We start from the raw sequence: 22,655 nt of genomic DNA, 5'->3' as shown, positions 1-22,655 counted from the left end.
GCAAATTTAAAACAGATTTGAGGAAAAACTACTTCTCCCAAAGGGTTGTGAAGCTGTGGAATTCGCTACCCCTGAGTGTGGTGGATGCAGAAACAGTGAGTAAATTTAAGGAGGAATTGGACAGATTTTTAATTGGTAATGGGCTGAAGGGTTATGGAGAACGGGCAGGTTCGGGAGGCTAAATTGCCTACTCCCACTCCTATATCTTATGAACTTATGAACAAGGATCAACTTGCAGTTATATGGTGCAGCAGGTTAAAAGTCATACTGTTTATATCACAGCTCTGTAACCATCAGGCATTATAATGCTTACCGAAGACCAGCTTTAACAAACATTTTCCTCAGTAAGAAAATTCTATGGAATTCTTATTATGCATTCAAAGGAATTATTTATTGGTTCTCTAAAGAAAGGCCCAAACGTCTTTAAAGTATATGGCAATCCATATGATAATTTTTTGAAGATACAGCATTTATTTTACAACTCAGCATTTTCCACATGGCACAAAACCTGGTAACTAAAACTTTCAATCAATTCAGTGTAGCAGTGTTCACTGCAGGTTAGAAAAAAACCACAAAATTTTCTTTCGCTTGTTAAGCCCAGACAAAACCTTGAATGAATCGCTTTATGTCAAAATATTGCAATTTTAGCATCTTTATGTTAGTAACCTGCAATTATGATGCAGACACAAATTAATACCTGTCTGAGCCCGAAATCTTACATACTATAAGAATCACTGGATAGAGCTGATGCATTGCATAAGCAAAGGTTTATTTGCTCTGTGAAGTAATGCACCTTTTAATTGCAGAACTTTAGAACTACTCATCTATAGCGCAGTCCAACAATACCTAAGAATGGAAAACGAAGAACAATTGTCGAAAATGGAACTTCATTCAGAATCTCATATACAGATTGAAAGAACAGTGAAGGAAAAAGTTGCAGTGAAGAAAGTCATTGAACGGAAGCTGCAAGAAAATTGCTCATGTTCACTGGACAAATTTAAAACTCTGATTACTGGTTTCTTTCCCGTCCTCGAATGGCTCCCAAAGTACAAACTAAAAGAATGGATCCTGGGTGATACCATTTCAGGTTTGCTTGTTGCTGTCGTCATGGTCCCTCAATCTATAGCATATGCACTGCTTGCTGGACTAGAAACCAGCTCCAGTTTGTACGCATCCTTCTTCTCCTGCATTATTTATTTTATGATGGGTACTTCGCGCCATATTTCAGTCGGCATTTTCAGTTTAATATGCCTCTTGGTGGGACAAGTGGTTGATCGGGAGCTTCTGCTGGCTGGATTTGATGTAGAAGAGGAGAGCAAAGTGATGTCAACAGCAATGGGCAGTGTGGATAACTGGAACATCAGTGACGTTAATCCAACCATGATAATGAATTTCACCCTTCCTGGATCACAGAACTTCGAATGCGATAGAAAATGCTATGCTGTCAGTGTTTCTGCTGCCCTTACATTTATGTGTGGTATTTATCAGGTGAGGCATTTCATTAAAAGTTTAGTGCTAACTCTTTTCATGCTTCCAGACACGGTGCTATATAAGAAGAGAACAGATAGTTTCTTACTGAATAATTATGAGATTAAATGTACAATAATGTTTTTAAAAATCCGAAAACAAAGCACTCCCTTGTATTATAGTTTCAGGATCCATTTCAATGTAGCAATAATTTTCTTTGGAAAAATGAATTAAGGCAGAGTTCAGTAGTTGCACTAACAAGCACTACCTCTGCTAAATGCAGTTAATTATCCTAACTACCCAATACAACATGTAAATAGGTTAATATACTGCAATGCCAAGCCAGCAATGATTACTTGGGTAATCATTGTTGTTTTAATATTCAACTCTCAATGGTAAAGCACAAAGTTATTACTCTATATAAAAGACATATCTTCAAGACATAACTTCTCAAAAAATCATAATACAATTTATTCTTAAATTGGCTTGATTTGGTAATCGCTGCTAAACAATGAGACAGATTTCTAAATTCATATCCTTTAAGGGATCTTTACAAGGCAACTCGAAATAGGTAGCTTTGTCACAGACCACTAAGTAGCTTGAAATTGATGGAAAGCATTCATGTGTGGTAATTACAGGTTGCAGTCAGGTATTGATATTTGATTTGAAAATTCTCATCCTTGTTTTCAAATCTTTCACCCTTCCTGATGTAGCATCCTGCACGGAACACATGGGACAGGGTTGATGATGGTCCCCGTATGGTTTGAGGAGTATGCACTCCCTCATTAACTAAGGGGTGGGGACTGTTGTACATAAGGTTGGCCAGACTAGAACAGGCCTCCAGAGAGAGAAAGGACCAGTGTGAAGCCTAACCGGGTCCTGTGAGTAGATATGTTTCTGTTGTGAATAAACCAATACTTTATTTTTACTCGACTGACTTAGTTGCCTTTACTAAATCCTATTTTCTGTCATATTGTCTAGCTCTGAAATGTCTACACTCAACTTATTATTTGGCCTCTCGAGTATACACAAATTTTAATTGCTCTACCATTGGAGGCTGTGCCTTCAACTGTCTAGATTCTAAGCCCCAGAATTGTCTCCCTGTACCTCGGTCTTACTTTCCTCCTTAAAGACACTCCTTAAAACCTATCTTTGACCATGGTTTTCGTTAGTTCATCCATTATCTCCCATGTGGCTCAGTTTTATATTTTGTTTTTCAATGCTCCTGTGAATGTTTTATTATGTTTGTTTTGAATAAATTTAGAGTACCCAATTATATATTTTTTCAATTAACGGGCAATTTAGTGTGGCTGATCTACCTAATCTGCACACCTTTGGTTATGGGGGTGAGATCCACGCAGACACAGGGAGAACATGCTACCTCCACACAGACAGTGACCCGGGGCCGGGATCGAACCCGGGGTCCTCATGCCCTGATGTTTTATTATGTTAAATACAAGTTGTGATTTTCTTTTCCTTACTTCAATCCGCACCAATATTCATAGGAGTACATAGGATATATGACACAAAAACACGCCATTCAGCCTAATCTATCTATGCCAGTATTTATGCTCCACTCCCATCTTTATTCATCTAAATCTATAATTGGGACCATCTATTCCCTTCTCCCTCAAATTCTTCAATAAAAACATAAAATTCTGGGAATACTCAGCAGGTCGGGCAGCATCTGTGGAGAGAAACAAATATTTCAGGTCAAATATGAATTCTTCCCGAACTGAAATGTCTTCTGCAATGTTCTCCTGTAGTTTGTTGCAGTCCTCCTCCGAATTGATCATCCCCCACCAACTTCTGTAATTTTGTGTAATCTACAAATTTAAATTGCATTTTTGATCACGTTAATGATTTGGACATTGCAAATTGTGAAAAGCAGTGGTTTTGACATTGATCCATGTGGAACACAACTTCTCACCTTCTCCCACACTGTATAAATTACCCTTTATTCTGCTTTCAGTCTTGAAGTCTTGCTAGCAATCCATTTTACTACTTGTCCTCTGAGTCCACATTCTCTGACCTTATACTATTATGTCCACCTTATTGAAGGCCATTTGAAAATTCAGACAAATTATATCTACTGCGGCGCCGAGGACCTAGGTTCGATCCTGGCCCCGGGTCACTGTCTGTGTGGAGTTTGCACAATCTCCTCGTGTCTGCGTGGGTCTCACCCCCACAACCCAAAAAGATGCGCAGGGTAGGTGGATTTACATCTACTGCATTACCATTGTCTCTCTGTTATCCCCTCAAAAAGCTCAGTAAGGTTGGTAAATTCTTAAATCCAACTTGCTGAAAGCCCTTTTTGACCTGTCAGGCCTCTGATGACCACTACAATTGCCTATTGAGTGCCCTCAAATGTGAATAACTGTTTGGTCAAGATAGATGCTTAGTAAATTAGGGTTTTTAGAAAAAATCTTTTTATTGGTAGTTTCAAGAATTATCAAAAATTATGTATATTGCTGTTTGTGTTCATTTACTGTATAATACAGGAAGGTTTGTCCTTTTCTTCCTGTGTATTTTCCTATATACAGTCTGTCGCTATCCAATTCGGTGCATGGTCCTTCCCGCCACCCCAACCCACCCCCCTCTGCCCCCCCTCCTGCCCCCTGCCACCCCCTCCCCCCTTGTGCCATCCCTGGTTGGTCTGGGAGTGTGTTCCTCCCTTCGTCTCCCCTCTCCTCCCCCCCCCCCTTTCTTTTCTTACCCCGTCGGCTCCAGACGTGTTTCTCCTGTGGCTAGGGGTGGGGTTTGCCACCTCCCTCCCACCTTGCCTCTTTTGTACCTCTCCAGCCCTTCCTCCTCTTCAACCCCACCCTCTCCTTCCATTCCCTCCTCCCCCCCCCCCCCCCCCCCCCCCCAACCCCGGTTGCGCATTCCTATGGTTCCTCCTGGTCCTTCTTGTAAATTAGGATGTTAGAGCTCCAAATCAAAAGTGAGGTAGGTACATTAAGATGGTAGTTTATCTTTCCTGTACATTTAGGAGATGCCCTCATCATGCCATAAATCAGACCTCGAGTCTGTGCAGGTCATATCATGCAGCAGTTGCAGTTCCTCAGCAGGCATTTTTCCATAGACAATTAGGGAAAGTCATCAATCAGAAACGTTCCTAGTTGGCATAAAAACGATCCTGTTCGGACATCTTTAAGGGAGTCAGTCCACTTATAACCTCAAGGGAGGTAGTTCAATAACTCCTCAGCTGGCAGAAAGGTAGCATTGATTTTAAATAGCGTAGAATTACTAAAATCTGCTGTTAATGGTTTGAGAGTCTGGTTGAAATGCCATTGGTTTTCTCAGCTGCCCTCATGCTTGTGGAATACAAATACCTGCAGTTGACCTAGTTTATGCTCATGATAGATTGTACATTTCTGAATTTGATGAACTGCTGTTAGGACAGATTGCAGCTCTCTTCTGATCTAGGTCAGGACAATTTTATCTCCAATACAAAATGGCCTTCAATTTGATTTTTCTTCCCAGAGGGTTATTTTAGAAATTTAGAGCCTGTTTTTCCCTGAAACAATAGGCTAGAAATTCCCAACTCAGCAGTAGCCTCCAGACCTCGGCTGGCACGTTAGAAAATTGAATTTAGATTGGAACTGGACACAAATCATCCACAAGACCAAGACAGTGATGCTGCCAGCCTATCATCAAGCCAGATCTGGAAAATACTACTACAGCAGGTAGAAGCTGGGACACTTCTTCTTAAAGAGGAAATATCCCCACGCTTCCTGCTTTAAAACTGCTGTGTTAACTGAGCTTTGGAAAACCAAACAACTAAGAGGGAGGCATGGGCTGCTTACTGCATGGAGCTTCACCAGTCCTGCCTGAAACAGCAATGCTTTGTCCAAACCCCTGCTAGCAAACCTGTGGGTCACTCCCTTAACTAACTCTTCACCGCTGAACTCTTGCTCCTTGTTCCCATCCAATAGAAGTCTCTTCACTAACTGTTTCCTCAACTACCGTGCTTCTCACTTTTCTTTCAGCTGCAAGGCACTTACAGCACTTTATCTTTCTACTTCAGGTGTCCAGAAATTGTGTATGTTCTTTTACCTCTCTTTCAAGGGGAGAGTGTTTTTAAACTTGGGCACTGTTGTGAGGAAAACTGGTATCACAGTATAAAGTAGATAGGCAGATACTGTACATTCTTGTAAAACTGCAATATGATTTTTTTTGCAACCAAAAAAGCTCCTATGTTTGGTATGCTCATAAACCCATCTATAATCCTACGTTGCACTTTTCACGTTTTTCAGAGGTGTTTTTGCAAAATCACAGTGCTGCAATCAAAATATAGGGAAAAAAATGTAAAACCTGGAATCATTCTCAACAGAAAGCACAATGGAAACACAATTTTAAAAGGCAAATTTTCTCTTCTCCCAGTGCCATGCACCAACCATGATCTAAAGTTCAGAGGAGCCCGAGGACTCCAGTACTGTCATATTTTATAAAACGTGAAGTTTTGTAGATACGAAATGCATGACTCTCTCTCCTTTTTGGGAGTCAGATGTCCAATTTCATGATTATGATTCATGGCTGTTCTCATCTTATTTTTTTTGTTCCAGGTACTAATGGCAGTTTTCAATCTCGGATTTGTATCAAAGTATCTATCCGAGCCCTTGTTGGATGGATTTGCAACAGGTGCCTCAATTACCATTGTAACAATGCAAGTTAAGTACCTCATTGGAATAAAACTACCACGTAGTCATGGACCTGGCAGTGTTGTTGTAACTTGGATAAACATTTTTAAGAACATTCACAAAACTAATTTCTGTGATCTGATAACAACTGCTATTTGTATGCCTCTGCTAATTGTTTCCAAAGAATTAGGTGAACGATATAAGCACAAGCTTAAGTTCCCTTTCCCAATGGAACTGACCATTGTAGTTATAGCTACAATAATATCCCACTTTGTAAATCTAAATGAAATATATGGTTCAAGCATTACAGGACCAATTCCAACTGGATTCTTACCCCCGAAAGTTCCAAATTGGCACCTCTTACCCAGAGTTGCCATGGATGCTGTAACGCTTGCAATCATCAGCTTTGCCTTCACAATCTCACTGTCTGAGTTGTTTGCAAAAAAACATGGATACACAATACAAGCCAATCAAGAGACCTATGCGCTTGGATTTTGTAATGTAGTTCAATCATTTTTTCATTCATATGCCTCCAGTGCAACTCTGGTTAAAACACTTGTTAAAGATTCGAATGGTTGTCAGACCCAGCTCTCTAGTGTGGTCAGTGCTGTGTTGGTATTAATGTTGCTTCTTTTCTTAGCTCCTGTATTCTATTCTTTGCAGAAGTGTGTTCTAGCATCCATCATTATAGTTAGTTTAAGAGGAGCTCTCATGAAATTTCGTGACCTGCCAAAGCAATGGAGGATGAGCAAAATTGACACACTGGTTTGGTGGGTCACAATGCTATCTGTAACTTTAATAAGTACAGAGCTAGGGCTATTTACAGGGGTAACATTTTCACTTCTGTGCGTCATCATTCGCACTCAAGTTCCCAGGACAGCTCTGTTGGGTCAAATTCAAGGTTCCAATCTGTATGAAGATCAAGCAGAATACAATAACCTTACATCTATTCCTCAAATTAAGATATTTCGTTTTGAAGCTCCTCTATATTATGCTAATAAAGATTTTTTTCTGAGTGCCCTGATGAGAAAAGTTGATCTGAATCCTGCTTTGGAGGTTGCAAAGCAGAAAAAGGAAGAAAGCAAGCAAATAAAAAAGAAAGAAGAAAAAGCATTCAATGGCAACATCAATAAAGAACAGCCTGTTATCAGCAAAAAATTGATTCCTAAAGTATACAGTTTTCACACCATTATTCTGGACTGTTCCACAGTACAATTCTTAGATACTGTTGGCATTAATACATTGAAGACAGTTCTGAAGGATTATAATGAGATTGGTATCAGAGTCCTCCTGGCCAACTGTAATCCTTCAGTGATTGACTCACTGAGTAGGGGGGGATACTTTGGAGAAAACTGTAAGGAGATGGACACTTTGTTGTTTTATAGCGTGCATGTAGCTGTTCAGTATGCTAAAGCCAACTGGCCTGAACCAGGTAATTCCTCTCTTTAAGAGCTTCAATATATATGTCCAGTATTGACAAATGTACAGACGTGCACTATTAAAATGGCAATATATGCCAAACTTAAAGGATTTTTATTTAAATATGGATTCTATTTTGGAGTTTTTTTTCATTAGTTGAGTGATAGCTCAGTAAATAAATGTACCACTCACTGTGACTATGCAGGTCAGAAAGATCCCAATTTTGATTTGGATCTCTGTTGAGTTAGCTGATTTCGGCCAGACATGTGTGGAGATTTTGCAATTCACTCATTGTTTCTGGGTGAGGAACAAGAATAAAAATAGGCAGGGCTCCTGCTCGCTATCCAGTGATTCCCACTGGATACTGTACATGGATGGGTTTGTTTGACACAAAGAGGGCAGCAAATGCCCATATAAGTGTATACCAGATTAAGTGAGCACATTTAGGGGGAGGGATGAAAGCAACCCAGTTTTTTTTTAAATTAAAGTAATTTATCAGTGGTAATAACAAGCATAAAAACTTGTGTTAAATATTAAAATACAAACTTTGTTCACTTATAAAATAATTGTACAAAGTGCAATTAAGACTGCACAATCCTCCCAAATGCTGCCTGTACTTTGATAGATGGTAGCCTATGCACTACCAGGCTCAATGGACATAATTATTTTTCATATGTAACATGTTAACTGGAAAGCCTCTCATACGTTTTGCTGTAACTAAACAAGAACCATTGATATTAAAGTGAATTGCGATTTAAAACAAAATGTGGAGGTTTACATCTTTGAAAGGAGAAACAAAAACTACCGGTGTACTTTTAGCAATGTACACCCTCACCTCTCTATTCAAAAATAAAATGCTAATATTGTCAAGATGGTTCAATTAGTTAGGGCCATGTTTCTGCTTTCTTAGAAAGAGAATAGTCCATAGTGGCAGAAAGAGGAGGACAAAAATGAAAATTTGTCTTCCTCTAATTGATTTCAATCGCTGTGTATAGTGAAGCAATAGTATCTACTGGATTTAATGAAAAAGAGATTTGAAAAAATAATTGAATACATGTACTACAATGGCAGAATTCTAGCTATCACTGTAGTCATATCAAGAATGAAATACTTTAAATGTAGGAATTAAAACAGGGGTAGCAATCAAGCTGAAACCCAAAAAATGTGTTAACTATTCTTAATTTTGGCACTATATTTGTTATCTATTGTGTTCTAACAATGCTTTGTCCCTCATATTGGACCAAGTAATCCTGGAAAAAGTCTGCACATTCCAACATTGCACTGGTTTATTGCATAATTGGGCTTCAGTTTCAATGTTGGAATTACAGTCAGAAGTAGGGTTGACCAGGTAACTGTAAATGAATAAAAATAAACTACAAGTCAGGACAGTTTCAATTCAGACTTTAATCCAACCACTGTTTGTCCACCTACAATTTAACTGATTCATGAAATTCATTTTTGCTTAAGGGTGTTTTTTGGGGGAAACCAGGTTAATGTCTAAATTATCATGTGCTCTAAAACAATTATTACAGTACTGTGATGATTTTCGTTGTAGACAACTTAGTTAAAACAGCATCTATTGCTAATGTCATGAAATTATGAATGACGCAATACCACAGATACCTGCGCTTCTGAATATTTTGTACTTTTCATAACTTGCAACAGTTATTGTATTTTGTATTCAATTCCAAATTTACTTATAATGGAAATATTTTTTGTAACAATTTCATCATTGTATCTAAAACCTATATAATTGACAATGTGCTAAATAAAGATTTATGGTCAAATACTGATAGCTTCTGATTCAAATAAAATGCACATACAGCTTGTGTTTTAAGCATGCTAGACGGTAAACATTTCTAAGCAAGAAAGCTTGATTCAAAATGTCTATAAAATCTTAATTCTGGAAAGATTAATATCATCGTTCCCTATTTTCTATATAACAGCACAAGCCTGGATAAACCACTATGGTCTTCTACAAGAGTTGAGGGTCCAAAGCACACCTTAAAGCTTTAAATATTAAAGCTGTCAGAGAAAACAGGATAGAGTTTGAGCTCACATTCAGTTTTCAGACAAAATATCGAACAAAATCAATGAGGGCCAAAAACCGACAAGGGACAATGACAAAGTTAACATAAAACTTATTTCTAATAATACAGCTATTTATAAATGCCAGGCTCTACTATCTGAAGCATCCTCGGTGGCAATGCTCTCCAAAGATTAAGAACGGTACTTTTCCAAACAGTCTCCCTCTACTACAATATAAGGGGATAAAGAGTCTCGCCAATGTTTGCATTACAACTAGAAATAAGGTACTGAAGTCTGACCCTAAACCAAACCTAAACATGTGGTTTAACTGCCAAGTGTATAAAGTTTCTCATAGTGAGATTATATATAGATACATACATAGAAGATAGGAGCACGAGCAGGCCTTTTGGACCTTAGAGCCTGCTCCGCCGTTTATCACGATCATGACTGATCATCCAACTCAATAGCCTAATCCTGCTTTCTCCCCATAACCTTTTATCATATTCGCCCCAAGTGCAATATCCAGCTGCCTCTTGAATATATCCAATGTTATAGCATCAACTACTTCCTATGGTAATGAATTCCACAGGCTCACCACTCTTTTGAGAATGAAGAAATGTCTCCTCATCTCTGTCGGAAATGGTTTACCCTGAATCCTCAGACTGCGACCACTGGTTCTGGACACACCCACCATTGGGAACATCTTCCCTGCATCTACGCTGTCTAGTCCTGTTAGAATTTTATAAATCTCTATAAGACCCCCTCATTCTTCTGAACTCCAGCTGAACTCTTCTGAAATCCTAACTTAGTCAATCTCTCCTCATATGACAGTCTCGCCATCCCTGGAATCAGTCTGGTAAACCTTTGCTGCACTCCCTCAAACTGCACAAAATATTCCAGGTGTAGCCTCACCAAGGCCCTGTATAATTGCAGCAACACATCCCTGCTTCTGTAGTCGAAACCACTCGCAATGAAGGCCAACATACCATTAGCCTTCTTCACCGCCTGCTGCACCTGCATGCTTACCTTCAACTACTGATGCACAAGCACACCCAAGTCCCCCTGCACATTCCCCTCACAATTTACAACCATTCAACGGCTTTCCTGTTTTTGCTTCCAAAGTGAATAACTTCACATTTATCCAAATTATACTGCGTCTGCCATTGATTTACCCACTCGCCCAACCTGTCCAGATCATGCTGGAGGATCTCTGCATCCTCACCACAGTTCACCCTCCCACCCAACTTGGTAACATCTGAAAACTTTGAGCTGTTACATTTTGTTCCCTCACCCAAATCATTAATATATATTGTAAATAGCTGGGGTCCCAGCACCGATCCCTGTGGCACCCCACTAGTTACTGCCTGCCAAATTGAAAAGGAGCCATTAATTCCTACTCTTTGTTTCCTCTCTGCCAACCAGTTTTCTATCCACCTCAATACATTTCCCCCAATCCCATGCGCTTTAATTTTGCATAATAATCTCTCAAGTGGGACTTTATCAAACGCCTTGTGAAAGTCCAAATATACCACGTCGACTGCCCCCCCCCCATGTCAACTGGATTGGTTACATCTTCAAAGAATTCCAACAGATTTGTCAAGCATGATTTCCCCTTCATATATCCATACTGATTCTGACTGATCCTGCCACAGCTTTCTAAATGTTCCACTATAAAGTCCTTGACAATGAATTCAAGAATTTTCCCCACTATCGATGTTAGGCTTACTGGTCTATAACTCCCTGCTTTCTCTCCACCTCCCTTTTTGAATATTGGAGTGACATTAGCTACCCTCCAATCTGCAGGGACAGGTCCAGAGTCTATAGAAGCCTGGAAGATGACCACCAATGCATCCACCATTTCCAGAGCCACCTCATTAAGCACTCTGGGATGCAGATTCTCAACCCTGGGGATTTATCTGCCTTCAATCCTATCAATTTGCTCAGCACCATTTCTCTACTCATATTGATCTCCCTCAGTTCTTCCCTTTCACTCAACCTTTCATTCTCCAACATTTCTGGTATCTCATTTGTGTCATCTTTTGTGAAGACAGAACCAAAGTATGTATTCAATTGCTCAGCCATTTCTTTGTCCCTTATTATGCATTCCCCTGTTTCTGTCTGTAGTGGGCCTACATTTCTCTTCAGCAATCTCTTTCTCTTCACATATCTATAGGAACTCATGGTTTCAGTCTTTGTGTTCCCTGCAGGATTACTTTGGACTGTATTTTACCTGTTTTAATCAATCCCTTGGTCCTTCTTTGCTGAATTCTAAACTGCTCTCAATCCTCACACCTATCATTTTTCTTGGCCAATCTCTATTTTTCTTCCTTGGATCGGATATTATTTCTAATGTCCTTTGTCAGCCATGGATTGGCCCTCTTACCCATTTTGCTTTTTGTGCCAGACAGGAATGAACAGTTGCTGCTGTTCCCCCATGCGTTCCGTGAATGTTTGCCATTGTCTATCCACTGTCATCCCTTTAAGTAATTCTCCCCAATCTATCAAGGCCAACTCACGCCTCATATCTTCATAGTTCCATTTATTAAGATTCAGCATCCTAGTCTCCGAATCAACTACTTCACTCTCCATCTTGATAGAAAATTCTATCATGTTATGGTCACTCATCCCTAAGGGGTCTCGCACAGCCAGATTGGCAATGATTCCCTTCTCATTACACAGAACCCAGCCTAAGATGACCTGCTCTCTAGTTGGTTCTTCCACATATTGGTCAAGAAAAACATCCCAAATACACTTCAGGAATAATTCCTCTACGGCATTGTCTAATGCCATTCCCAACATCACCACTGCAGTTTGGGGGTCTATATATGACACCTACTAATGTTTTTTGCCCCTTGGTATTTCTCAACTCTACCCATACAGACTCCACATTGTCAGAGCTAATGTACTTTCTCACTATTGTGTTAATTTCTATAACCAGCAGTGCCACGCCACCACCTTTTCTTTTATGCCTGTCCTTCCTGAATACTGAATACCCTGGGACATTCAGTTCCCATCCCTGGTCACCCTGCAGCCATGTCTCCATAATCCCAATTATATTGTACCCATTTATATCTATCTGCGCGATTAGTTCATCCACTTCATTGCAAATGCTCCATGCATTAAGGCACAGAGCTTTTAAGTTTGTCTTTTTCACATTGTTTGTCTTTCTCCTAATATTTTTCTCTTTTGCCCTGTTTGAACTTTGACCTTGGTTTCTCCACCTATCACTTTTCTTGTTCCCTTTTTTACCTTTTGTTTTTGTCCTTGTTCCCCCTTTCTCTAACCCCTTGCATAGGTTCCCATCCCCCTGGCATATTAGTTTAAACCCTCCCCAACCGCTCTAGCAAATAGCCCTCCTCTAGGACATCAGTCCCAGTCCTGCCCAGGTGTAACCTGTCCAATTTGTACAGGTTCCACTTCCCCCAGAACAGATCCCAATGCCTCCCAATGGTCTCCTGCATAGTCTTGTGATTAAGGAGATAATGGACAGCACTTCACATTCTTCTTACCTGTATCCATGAAGGACATATATGCATACATAGGTAGAATTCATATGTATTGAAGATATTATACTTTAGAATTGATAAATGAGAAAGTGGACACATATTCAAGTATAGCCATTTTTACTCAGAAGCTTCAAAGTATATACATGACCAGCAATTAGATAGCTTTGTTTCAACAAGTGTTAAACAGACTTCATCTAAGCCATGCAGAAAGTAACACCAGGGCCTTTAAAGTTCTCTTCACACTAAACAAAGATAAGAAAAAGCTATAAATAATTTTCAAAGCAACTTTAAAAGCTTTTATGATGGTAATGTCTTTCCTTATTTATTTAGGAGTCATTCTTAAACTTATGTTAGCAAATTAGAAAAACAGACTTTAAAAAACCTCATAGAGCTTGACAGCACTGAAAGAGGCCCTTCGGCCCATCATGTTTATGCCGGCCATCCCCTAATCCTCAATTAATCTATTCCTCTATTAAATGTTTTAAATCATTTCTACGGAAATAAATACAATTTGGGGTAAACGGGAAAGATATTAAGGGCATATTTCAGAACATTATATTCATATATAGGTTGACAGTTTGAATAACCATTTTAACAATTAAATAATAGGGAGTAATAAGGACACATTTAAGGAGTTAACCAAAGAGCTAACACCCAATGATGAAATACGGTTTAGAAGGATAAAACTGTTACAGTTTCCTTTCAGAATATCAGAAGTATCGTAGAAGGGTGGTGAGAGAAGCACCTCAATGTTTCTCTGGTTGTATAGGGAGTGTATACTGTAACCCTTATGTATACTCAACTGTGTGGCAAGATTCAACTCCAATTCGATCTATACGTTTGTGAATAAAACGACTGTGGTGGGTCACATTTCAAACAACGATGAATAAAACTACAGGAGGGAGATAGATCACTTGGTTGCATGGTGTACCGAAAACAATCTCTCTCTAAATGTCGGCAAAACCAAGGTACTGATCAACGACTTCTGGAAGCGGAGCACGACACACACCCCGGTCTACATCAATGGCTCCTAAGTGGAGATGGTCGATAGCTTTAGGTTCCTGGGGGTCACCATTACCAACTGTCTGTCCTGGTCCACTCACGTTGATACAAAGGTCACAAGAGCCAACAACGTCTCTACTTCCTATGGAAGCTAAAGAAATTTGGCATCGACTCTTACAAACTTCTACAGATGTGCCATAGAGAGCATCCTATCCGGCTGCATCACAGTTTGGTATGGCAACCGCTCAGCCCAAGATTGCAAGAAACTGCAGAGTGTAGTGAACTCAGCCCAACACGTCACACAAGCTTGCCACCTTCCCATTGATTCTGTCTACATCTCCCGCTGCCTCAGAAAGGCAGACAGCATTGTCAGTGACCCCTCACACCCAGGCTTTGCCCTCTTTCAGACCCTACTATCAGGCGGTAGATACAGAAGTCTGAAGACCCGCACATCCAGACATAGAAACAGCTTAATCTCCACAGCTACTAGACTCCTCAGCGATTCTCCCTCAGACTGATCGGTTCCCTATAAGAATACTATTCACGACACCCTATGCTGTTCTTGCTCATGTATTTGCTTTGTTTGGCCCTTGTTCCACAGTGTAACCAATCACTATTTGTCGATGTACTTTGGTGATTATTCTTTTTCTCTATTGTGTAGGTACTGTGTATGTTCCCTTCGCTGCAAAAAAATGCTTTTCACTGTTCTTCTGTACATGTGACATCAAATCAATCAGCATTCTCCTATCTCCTCCCTCAGCCCCAGCAGCTCCTCCAATGCCTCTCTCTTCTCTACCTCCAGCTCTGGGAACTCCAACTCATCCAAGAATCGTTCCATATCCCTCTCCTCTCCACCTGGCTCAGCCTTATACAACTTCTTGTTATACCCCCTGAACACCACAGTTATCCTACCCGGTTCCGACACCACCTCCCCAATCTCCGTCCGTACCCTTACAATTTCCCTAGATGCAGCCTGCCACCGCAACTGATGGGCCAACATATGGCTCACCTTCTCTCCATACTCATACTGCACCCCACTCGCTCTCCATAGCTGCCCCACCACCTTGCCCAGTGTTGTCAACCTATCACACTGCCCCAGCCCTTCCTCACCGCCAACATCTCCTTCGTGAGGGCCCCCTCCTCCCCCCCATCCCGAGTCACTCCAATCCACCTTAACTATCTCACCCAGCAGCTGCCTGTACTCCTCCCTCCTCCTTCTATCCTGTCAGCTTTAAACAAAATAATCTCCTCTCGAACCACCTCCTTCAACGCTTCCCAAAACATGTCCGCCGACATCCTGTGGTGATTGAGCTCCACATAATTCCCAATTGTCAGTCTCACCTTTTCACAAAACGCCTTATCCGCCAAAAGACCCAAATCGAACCTCCACCCCGGCCTCTGCACCTGACCAAACTGAACCTAACCTCTAGCCAATGCAGCACATGGTCCGAAATCACAATTCCCGGAGATTCCGCCCCCCACCACTTATATCAGCACCCCCCGACGCACCACAAAGATATAAATTCTAGAATATACCTTATGCATGTGCAAGAAGGAGTACTCCCGCCCACCTGAGTTCTTGAACCTCCACGGATCCACCGTCCCCATATGCTCCATAAACCTCCAAGCTCCTTCGGCATCCCAGACATTTCCATTGAATCGGGACTCGACCTGTGCACCTTCAGCTCCATTACACAGTTAAAATCTCCACCCATAATCAGTTGATGCATATCCAAGACGAGAATTGCTCCCAGTAATCCCTCCACAAACCCCACATCATCCACTCGACACGTTTACATTGGCCAACACCACCAGCGTCCCCTCCAGCACCCCACTCACTATCAAATGCCCCCCCCCCCCCCCCCCCCCCCCCCCCCCCGGGGTCCCGCACTTCCTTGGCCCACACAAAACCCATTCTCTTACTCTACAAAATGGTCAGCCCCCTCAACTTCAAATCAAATCCTGAGTGAAATACTTGCCCACTCACCCCCTTCCTCAGCATAATTTGATCCTTTACCCGAAAATGCGTCTCCTGTAGAAAAATCACCTCCGCCTTCAAACCCCTCAGAGGACCATTTGACCGGTCCCTTCAGCCCCCAAACGTTCCACGTCATGACTCTTACTGGAGGCTTATGCCTCCATTCCCCTCCACCGCCCGCTATCATCCCCCACCAGTTCTGTCTCACTTAATCCCACCCTGAACCAGGCCCATCCAAGATGGCGCTCCCCTCCACCCATGACAACACTCAACCTCTAAACCTGCCATGTCGCATTCCTCGTCCCCCCCAAATCTCCCTCCTAAGTTGGCCACCCCTCAGCCTTCTTCCACTCCACAACTATCCTCCATTCACTGGCATTGCTTGCTGGTGTGGCAACTCACGCCCGAAGGCCCCCCTTGCATACCTTCCCGCTCCCACCAGTCCCTCCTTAGCCTGCACAACTGGCCCCTGACCCCCTGAATTGACAAAACCATCAACACCACCCAAAAGGTCCTGTCATACACACCCCATACATGAGAAAAACACTCCCAAATTCACAAGAACCTCCTCCCAAAAACAAACCAAACAGTGGGAGGCAGGAGTCATCCCCCCCCCCCCCCCCCCACAAACTTACAACTCCCAAATAATACCTCCCTCCCCTTCAGCAACACAAAACAGCCATAACACCCAATTTTTGTGGACTTAACCCCTCCATCCCACACCACAACGCAGCTCTTCCCCAACTTATGGTTCCTTCAGCTCTCCCCCAACTTATGGTCCCTTATGAAATCAGTCACCTCCTCTGGTGTCTCAAAATAGTACTCCCGGCCATCAAAAGTTACTCAAAGTCTGGCCAGAGACAATACTCCAAAAAGATTCCTCTGTCTGAACAATGCAGTCTTGGCCCTGTTGAATCTCGCACGTCTCTTCGCCATCTCCGTGCCAATGCCCTGGTAAATCCGGACTCGATTACCCTCTCATTTACAGACTCACTTCACCCTGACCCACCTCAGGATCGTCTCCTTGTCCGTGAACTTGTGCAACTGCACAATCACTGCCCATGGTGGCTCCCCTGCCCTCGGCTTCTGCCTCAAGGACCTGTGGGCCCTCTCCATCTCTGCGGCTTTGTCCCGCACCTTCTCCTCCACCAACCTGGCCAGCATCGTTGAAATGTGCTTTGTGGCACTTGTTCCTTCCACACCCTCTGGCAGGCCCACAATCCGTAAGTTATGCCGCCTGGACCTGCTCCTCCACCATCACCCACAGCGACTTGCATTGATCCCTCAGGATCCCTATCTCGTCTCCAAAGACACAGTACGATCACTCTGGTCGAACACCATCCTTTTCACCTCTCGTATCATTGGCAATTGCGCCTCAAGGCACTTCTCCACCCGATCCAATGAACCTTGCAGAGGTGCCACTGCTCCCTCAATCACCTTTGACCTGTCGTTGTGCATCTCCTTCCTTTGCTGGCAAAATTCCTCCTTGATGAAGCTCATCAACTGCTCCATTTGAGGCTTTCCCACCAACAGCGACCCCCCCCCCCCCCCCCTCGTCATTCTCGAAGTTGGTGCTGTGCCGCGCCACAGGTTCCCTCTAACGCCTTAACCAGGTCCTTAACTGTCATCTGCTTCAATAAAATATTTTTTTTTTTTTTAATTGTTATTTCCTTAGACATCCATGGCTGATTATCCTTTTTCTTACAGTCCTTCTTTTTTACTAGTATATACTTGCTATGCATGCTCAATTCCAGCCCCAGAGTCACAGCATAAGTGAATTAACCAATAATCCTTAGAAAAATACCCAAAGTCTTTAGCCCTTGTCTTCCCAATAATTACAGTCACAGGTTTGTAAATGTAAACACAATTACTGTTTATTTATAACAAGAACTACAATTAAATATGCAGCAAATACAACTGGTTAATTATCTTATCCCTAATACTCAACTTTTTCACTCGACACACACACACACACACAAGACAGACAAACAGAGTGGTGGAAAGGGGTAAAATCATAAGTAAGAGGAAACTGAGTCTTTGTTTCAGTTTATGTTTTTTAGCACACCTTCCTTCACAGCAGGATTGCAGGTTAAAGTTTCTGTTTGTGGCCTCTAATGGTCTTCTCTGCAGATTCACTCATTCAGGTTCTCTGTAGTTTGGAAATGCAGTACTCACAGCTCTTCTGGAGAAAGACAGCAGGTTCTGGTCTTTGTTTGCACAGCCTGTAATGGTTTTCCTTCAGAAAAACATCACTCACAACAATTTTGTTGGAGAGAAAGAGCTGTTTCTCGCCTCTGTGTTGCCAGAATCAAAACTAAAACACCTTGAGACTCTGAAAAGCATCCCATTGGGATACGATCTAATCACCATCTGTTACTGGGTAGAATATGGCCTTTTGGGCCAATTCATTGGCCACCAACCAATCAAACCAAGTGCCACCTCATCGCCCTCGTTTGTTGATGAGTCTGCAGCTTCTGTTTAAACCAGCACAGACTAGCAAAGTAATCTCTCCTGCAACTTCTGGATTCTTCGGTTTGCCTTAAAGACACATGTCCATTAATCATTCATGGTTCAAAAATGTAATGGCAAAATAAAAGAATGGAGAAATAAGGGAATAAACAGGAAGTGATGTGAATGAATTATACTTGGCAAGACAAAGCGAGGGGAGGTTCACTCCAGGATGTCGGTCGATCTGCAACTTTGCTTATCTCTCGTGACCTGTTTAGGTAATTAAAACACTTTATAATTAACACTTCTCCTGCTCACCTCCGGCTATACCTTCATTGTGGTGGAAGTAGGTTGCCATTTTTCTATTGCTCCCGTTATGGGAACAGTGGTTTCAGAACCCCAAAATGTATCATGGAGTTCAACCAACCTCTCCCTTTAATAGATTGTTGCTTTTGAAGCACACGGCTTGGTCTCCAGGTGTGGTATTACAATTATGGACACGTGGGTTTTTAAACACAAAACAATGTTTAGTCCATGAATTCAACTTAACCTTTTTAAATAAACATTGGATCCCTTAACACCCCTTATTTCAAAGATAACCCCGAAAATAATACAACACTAAATAATCCCTCAAAATGTTCCTTCAAATCTCCAAAAGACTTAACACCTTTAAACAGAAATACATCAGGTTAAAGACATTACTATTATGAGTTTAAATCACCCACGTGATTCAGAGATAGTCTTTCATGGCAGAGATCACCGCAGATCCAGCTTACTGCAAACACAGACACACCCAAAGCTCTTTTTCTCAAAACTGAAACTAAAACTCCCAAAAAGCAGAAGTGAGCTCAGCAGCTCCCCCCACCCTCTGACATCACTTCAGTAATATGAGCTGCTCCATTTCTTAAAGGTACATTGCTTAAACATCCATTTCTTAAAGGTACTCTCATATGACACTCCAAAAGCATTACTTTAAAAAAGGACCTCTTTCCTCACATTTAATTGCACTTTGCAATATATCCAAGGACACCTTGTTCACTTTGGTCATAGCCTTGGCCCTTCCTGCTTCCATTTTTTACCACTTAACAGAAAACTCCAAATGTCCCCATCATTATAGCGTTTAAGTAGTCAGTGAGCATTGCATCATGCTGTCCACATCATGCCTGTTCACATGCAGTAGAGTCGTGAAACTCCAAAGTAAAATGATAATAAACAAATGTCATCGGCTATTCCCACCACAGTCTACACTCTATGTTACTATAAAATACATTTATATATTCAATTTATATTCTTAGTAATAAACTATCATGGACTAATTCTGATAACAAACATGTCACCCCTTATGGTAAAACCTATACATTTATAATCAAGGATTAATGGTAGATTATAACTGGAGATAGAAGAAAAATCACGGAAACATTTCAGGCTATTTTTATATATATTTCTAAAAATAACATGAGCCAGCAAACTTACCGAATTGTGACTAGTTCTAAAAGCCAGTGAATTCGAACTTGTTCTATGCCAGTGTGAGGTACCGAGGCAATATAAGCAAGGTTCAGTTGTTGGTCTCTGCTTAGGTCAAACACATCTGCTTTGTTGTGTGGCAGAGGGGGACTGTGAAAGATGTGTAAAAGGAGAATAACAAAAATAAATAAAGTTATTAAAGATATATAAGTTGCAAAATTGGATGAAAAAGTAATTGTATAACCCTATATTTAACATACATAATTAGTATTATAATGTGTCTAAAATTAAAAAATGTATTCCAATGTAGGAATAGAATACAATTAGAGGTTAAAAAGAAAGCACAAACCAATTTGATTAATGTTCAAACCTATCAAATACAGGGGCAAAGGCAGCGTCTGGTTGAATAAACAACATCCAAATTGAGGGCTGCAATACAGATTCACCAAAATGCTCCTGGGTTACAAGGGTTAAATTATTATGACAAACTGTATAGTCAAACTTTGAGTACAAAGTTTAAGGCGGATTCAATTGAACTGATTAAAAAAGATTAAGGGTGATTCAATCGAGCTGGTTAAGATTCTTTATTTTAATAAATTTAGAGTACCCAATAATGTTTTGTTCAATTAAGGAGCAATTTAAATGTGGCCAATTCACCTACCCAGCACATCCATCTCCATAACAATAAAATAAAATATTTCCATCTTCGTAACCCCACAAAACCCTTTTGACACTAAGTGGAAATTTATCATGGCCAATCCACCTAACCCGCACATCTTTTGGAAAGTGGGAGGAAACCGAAGCACCCAGAGGAAACCCACGCAGTCACGAGGATAAAGTGCAAACGCCACACAGACATCACCCAAGGCCGGAATTAAACCCGGGTCCCTGGAGTGGTGAGGCAGTAGTGCTAACCACTGTGCCGCCCCTAATCGCTTGATTAAAATACTATCCTCCATTCTCCTTCATAATAAAACTTAAATGATTTATTTTATTCCATTTAAGTCAATTTCCAATGACTGATTTTATAGGCAACAGCTTTTCATTGTGGATTTAAAATCTCAAACGCCAATCTCAAATCCCAAAAGCATTCTCGCCCTAACACATTACAATTTCACCTTTGTACCAAATTCCTCCAGACTATACTCAAAACTGCCACATTTGTTTTTAATTTAGAGTACCCAATTCATTTTTCCAATTAAGGGGCAATTTAGTGTGGCCAATCCACCTACCTTGCACATCTTTGTGTTGTGGGGGTGAAACCCACGCAAACACGGGGAGAATGTGCAAACTCCACATGGACAGTGACTCAGAGCCGGGATCTAACCTGAGACCTCGGTGCCGTGAGGCTGCAGTGCTAACCACTGCGCCACCTTGCTGCCCAAAACTTCCACATTTAACTGGTAATGTTGAGTTCCCATAAATTCACAGTTAAACCTTCGATAAATTAACATACACAAAAGCATGATCATAGATAGATATGCAATTTCTTGGGTGATTTAGAACAAATCAGCCGTTTGTTGAAATAGTTACTTTTCCTACAGAACCTAAAGGGACGGAGAGTGGGCAGAGAAACTCGGTGTGCCATTGCGGCCCTTTAAAAACTTATTTTGTACTATTCCTTTAATTCTGCTCGAATTTCTTTCCTCTGTCCTTTCTTGTTCTTTAGACTGATTTCAATTTCCAATGTTTGCTATTTTTAAAAAAATAATTTTTATACAAATTTTTCAACAACAAATGTTCTCCCAACAATAAAGTAAACAAGGTGTAGAAATAAACAGAAAGAATAACCCCCCCCCCAATACAAAGCAATAAATTAATAACAATACAAAAAAGAAGAAAATAGCAAACACACCGTCGCAAAAACAAACCCCATTGACAGCCCCCTAACCCACCCCCCCTTACACCCCCCCCCGGACCGGGTTGCTGCTGAGATTGACCACCCTCTAACCCTCCGCCAGAAAATCGAGAAAGGGCTGCCACCGCCGGAAGATCCCTTGTACCGACCCCCTCAGGGCAAACTTGACCTTCTCCAGCCTGATGAACCCGGCCATGTCATTAATCCAGGCATCCGGGCTCGGGGGCTTTGCGTCCCTCCACTGTAAGAGAATCCTACGCCGGGCTACTAGAGACGCAAAGGCCAGGGTACCGGCCTCTCTCGCCTCCTGCACTCCCAGCTCCGATGCTACCCCAAAGATCGCGAGCCCCCAGCCTGGCTCCACCCTGGAACCGACCAACTTGGACAAAGTCCCCGCCACCCCCTTCCAAAACCCCTCCAACGCCGGACACGCCCAGAACATGTGGGTGTGGTTCGCCGGGCCTCCCGAACACCTCCCACACCTGTCCTCTCCCCCAAAGAACCGGCTCATCCTGGCCCCCGTCATGAATTAAGCTGAGCCGTGCACAAGAAGAGGACGAGTTCACCCTCCCCAGGGCATCCGCCCACGTCCCATCGTCGATCTCCTTCCCTAGCTCCTCCTCCCACTTCGCTTTCAGCTCTTCCACCAAGGTCTCCTCCTCCTCCTGCATCACCTGATAAATTGCCGAGATCCTACCCTCACCGACCCACGTCCACTAGAGCACCCTGTCCTGCATCCCCCTAGGCGGCAGTAGCGGAAACTCCGCCACCTGCCGCTTGATAAACGCCCTAATCTGCATATACCTGAAAGCATTCCCAGGGGGGAGGCCCCACTTCCCCTC

The 22,655-nt window shown here is 41.9% G+C and overlaps 2 protein-coding genes across 5 annotated transcripts in view; one reads left to right on the top strand and one right to left on the bottom strand.

The window, feature by feature from the left end:
* The window catches only part of slc26a1 (solute carrier family 26 member 1), a 66,769-nt gene extending 57,449 nt beyond the window's left edge, over positions 1 to 9,320 (top strand). For all 3 annotated transcript variants that reach the window (XM_038792329.1, XM_038792328.1, XM_038792330.1), the window contains 2 exons: positions 807 to 1,488; positions 6,036 to 9,320. In XM_038792329.1, the coding sequence (XP_038648257.1) occupies positions 853 to 1,488; positions 6,036 to 7,559 (2,160 nt within the window). In that variant the 5' untranslated portion in view covers positions 807 to 852 and the 3' untranslated portion in view covers positions 7,560 to 9,320. The remainder of the gene's footprint in view (positions 1 to 806; positions 1,489 to 6,035) is intronic.
* The window catches only part of idua (alpha-L-iduronidase), a 328,554-nt gene that overhangs the window by 278,878 nt on the left and 27,021 nt on the right, over positions 1 to 22,655 (bottom strand). For both annotated transcript variants that reach the window (XM_038792331.1, XM_038792332.1), the window contains exon 2: positions 19,965 to 20,105. In XM_038792331.1, coding sequence (XP_038648259.1) covers positions 19,965 to 20,105 — 141 coding nt within the window. The remainder of the gene's footprint in view (positions 1 to 19,964; positions 20,106 to 22,655) is intronic.

Source organism: Scyliorhinus canicula, chromosome 3 (genome assembly GCF_902713615.1).
Source record: "Scyliorhinus canicula chromosome 3, sScyCan1.1, whole genome shotgun sequence".
NCBI classification, from domain to species: Eukaryota; Metazoa; Chordata; class Chondrichthyes; order Carcharhiniformes; family Scyliorhinidae; genus Scyliorhinus; species Scyliorhinus canicula.
The sequence above is the reverse complement of the archived record's forward strand: the minus strand, read 5'-3'. Positions and strand labels throughout refer to the sequence as shown.